Source organism: Salmo trutta, chromosome 38 (assembly GCF_901001165.1).
Source record: "Salmo trutta chromosome 38, fSalTru1.1, whole genome shotgun sequence".
NCBI classification, from domain to species: Eukaryota; Metazoa; Chordata; class Actinopteri; order Salmoniformes; family Salmonidae; genus Salmo; species Salmo trutta.
Window position 1 is genome coordinate 33,821,407 of NC_042994.1, and position 3,888 is coordinate 33,825,294.

The window sequence follows — 3,888 nt, forward strand, 5'->3', positions numbered from 1 at the left end:
ACTTCACTCAACCCTGTTTTAAATTCAACCTCACGGTCTGAAATAAAAACAGCACAGTGGAGAACTCGAAACAAAACTTTATTGAATAATCTAAACGAGAAATGAAATGAAATGACTTTTTTGTCTCCATCAGGAGTCTGAACAACCTGTGTGTGTGTGTGTGTGTGTGTGTGTGTATGTGTGCGTGGTGTGTATACATGTGAGAAAGTCGAACATTCTTCAGAAGACAGCTCCCCTCCTTCCATCTGACAGTCAGAGGTCAACCCCCCCCCCCCCCCCCCCCCGTCTTTCCTCGTCCTTCCTCCTGGAGTCTGTTTTGAGTTTAAAGCTTTAAAACGGACCTCAGCTGCTTCCTACCCTGCAGCGTCATACATCATACGCAGCGCGACAAAGTGGGAGGCGAGCGGGCGATGCGTTTCTCAGTTTGAGGAGACCAACACGCCCGAGTATCAATCGGTTTGTTCTCGACTGTTAAATGGCGTACAAGTGCATCTTTGTAATCTAAACGCGTCGTCTCCGGATATGTTATTTTACTAGAGGTTTGTCTGGCCGTCCATTCCGTTCCTGGTCCTACCCGGCGAACGCGTCAGACTCCTGGTACTGCACCTCGATCTCTTCAGGGTTGGTGCTTTGTTCCTGGTCCTACCCGGCGAACGCGTCAGACTCCTGGTACTGCACCTCGATCTCTTCAGGGTTGGTGCTTCGTTCCTGGTCCTACCCGTCCTGCACCTCGATCTCTTCAGGGTTGGTGCTTCGTTCGGAGACGGAGTCGCCCTCTCTCGTCTTCCTCTTTCTGGTGGCGGAGGGTTAGTTCTCTGCGGCGCCCGTGGTGCGGTATCTTCTCCCTTCGACGCCGTCTCAAGGAAGGCGTTGGTTTCACCGGCTTTGGAAGGATTCATCACGTAACGTTCGTCTTTCACCTGGCTGTCGTGGCACATGAAGTCGGCCAGCGTTTCCCTGTCGGCATTCGGGAGAACGTTTTTAACCTGTTAAGACACAAAACAAGACAGATAAAAGATGGTATTTTAGTCATCGATGGTTTTCAGACAGCCGTGGAATAAAATATTTGTATTTATATCCACCCCCCCCCCCCATCTGACTGACGATGGAAGTCCGCAGCTCGGTGAAGTTAGGGCTTTCAGGCAGGCCCATCTCCATCCACGCCTCCTTCAGGTAAACCGGTAGCTTCCTGATCTCAGTGTTGGTGGAATTGAAAAAAAAGTGCCGGGCTTTCTTTCCCCCCGGGAGGAAGTGCTTGAATTTCAGGAAGTCTGAAAACCAAGTGTACTCTTCTTTGGTCAGCGACATCTGGATCGTGGTTTCCATTTGTTTTGTGTTTCCCACCTGTTAGGAAATGAAAAAAACAAACAAACAAACAAACAGGCATTAACGCTGCGGTGCCTGCAGTCGTTACCAAAAACCAACCAATCACATTCAGGTGGACAGTTATAGACTTACGTTGATCACATAGGTCCCAGACCGGCCCCACTGGGCCTCCTCCACCTCCTTCACCGTCATGTTTCTATACAGGCCCGGGCTGTGGCCGTACATGGAGGTAAAATAGGCACACAGGAATCCGTAAAACCGGTTCTGGTTCCTCTGTGTTCTCGTTTCTTCCAAGATTTCTGTTGGAACATGAGAATAAAAACAGGATAGCTTCCATAATGTCCTGTATACATCTATCATAATAACAGACAGCATAATGTCCTGTAAACATCTATAATAATAACAGACAGCATAATGTCCTGTAAACATCTATAATAATAACAGACAGCATAATGTCCTGTAAACATCTATAATAATAACAGACAGCATAATGTCCTGTAAACATCTATAATAATAACAGACAGCTTCCATAATGTCCTGTAAACATCTATAATAATAACAGACAGCATAATGTCCTGTAAACATCTATAATAATAACAGACAGCTTTCATAATGTCCTGTAAACATCTATAATAATAACAGACAGCATAATGTCCTGTAAACATCTATAATAATAACAGAAAGCTTCCATAATGTCCTGTAAACATCTATAATAATAACAGACAGCTTCCATAATGTCCTGTAAACATCTATAATAATAACAGACAGCATAATGTCCTGTAAACATCTATAATAATAACAGACAGCTTCCATAATGTCCTGTAAACATCTATAATAATAACAGACAGCATAATGTCCTGTAAACATCTATAATAATAACAGACAGCTTCCATAATGTCCTGTAAACATCTATAATAAGAACAGACAGCTTCCATAATGTCCTGTAAACATCTATAATAACAACAGACAGCATAATGTCCTGTAAACATCTATAATAATAACAGACAGCTTCCATAATGTCCTGTAAACATCTATAATAATAACAGACAGCTTCCATAATGTCCTGTAAACATCTATAATAATAACAGACAGCTTCCATAATGTCCTGTAAACATCTATAATAATAACAGACAGCATAATGTCCTGTAAACATCTATAATAATAACAGACAGCATAATTTCCTGTAAACATCTATAATAATAACAGACAGCATAATGTCCTGTAAACATCTATAATAACAACAGACATCATAATGACCTGTAAACATCTATAATAATAACAGACAGCTTCCATAATGTCCTGTAAACATCTATAATAATAACAGACAGCTTCCATAATGTCCTGTAAACATCTATAATAATAACAGACAGCTTCCATAATGTCCTGTAAACATCTATAATAATAACAGACAGCTTCCACAATGTCCTGTAAACATCTATAATAATAACAGACAGCTTCCACAATGTCCTGTAAACATCTATAATAATAACAGACAGCATAATGTCCTATAAACATCTATAATAATAACAGACAGCTTCCATAATGTCCTGTAAACATCTATAATAATAACAGACAGCATAATGTCCTGTAAACATCTATAATAATAACAGACAGCATAATGTCCTGTAAACATCTATAATAATAACAGACAGCTTCCATAATGTCCTGTAAACATCTATAATAATAACAGACAGCTTCCATAATGTCCTGTAAACATCTATAATAAGAACAGACAGCTTCCATAATGTCCTGTAAACATCTATAATAATAACAGACAGCTTCCATAATGTCCTGTAAACATCTATAATAATAACAGACAGCTTCCATAATGTCCTGTAAACATCTATAATAATAACAGACAGCTTCCATAATGTCCTGTAAACATCTATAATAATAACAGACAGCTTCCATAATGTCCTGAAAACATCTATATTAATAACAGACAGCATAATGTCCTGTAAACATCTATAATAATAACAGACAGCATAATGTCCTGTAAACATCTATAATAATAACAGACAGCTTCCATAATGTCCTGTAAACATCTATAATAATAACAGACAGCATAATGTCCTGTAAACATCTATAATAATTACAGACAGCTCACATAATGTCCTGTAAACATCTATAATAATAACAGACAGCATAATGTCCTGTAAACATCTATAATAATAACAGACAGCATAATGCCCTGTAAACATCTATAATAACAACAGACAGCTTACATAATGTCCTGTAAACATCTATAATAATAACAGACAGCTTCCATAATGTCCTGTAAACATCTATAATAATAACAGACAGCATAATGTCCTGTAAACATCTATAATAATAACAGACAGCATAATGTCCTGTAAACATCTATAATAATAACAGACAGCTTCCATAATGTCCTGTTAACATCTATAATAATAACAGACACCTTCCATAATGTCCTGTTAACATCTATAATAATAACAGACAGCTTCCATAATGTCCTGTAAACATCTATAATAACAACAGACAAGATAATGTCCTGTAAACATCTATAATAATAACAGACAGCTTCCATAATGTCCTGTA

The 3,888-nt window shown here is 38.6% G+C and overlaps 1 protein-coding gene across 1 annotated transcript in view; it reads right to left on the reverse strand.

The window, feature by feature from the left end:
* Window positions 1-301: 301 nt before the first annotated feature.
* Window positions 302-3,888, reverse strand: part of LOC115178618 (uncharacterized) — a 9,227-nt gene continuing 5,640 nt past the window's right edge. Inside the window, exons 6-8 of the mRNA XM_029739873.1 lie at window positions 1,459-1,625; window positions 1,105-1,344; window positions 302-986 (exon numbers count right to left, since the gene is read on the reverse strand). Coding sequence (XP_029595733.1) covers window positions 534-986; window positions 1,105-1,344; window positions 1,459-1,625 — 860 coding nt within the window. The 3' untranslated portion in view covers window positions 302-533. The remainder of the gene's footprint in view (window positions 987-1,104; window positions 1,345-1,458; window positions 1,626-3,888) is intronic.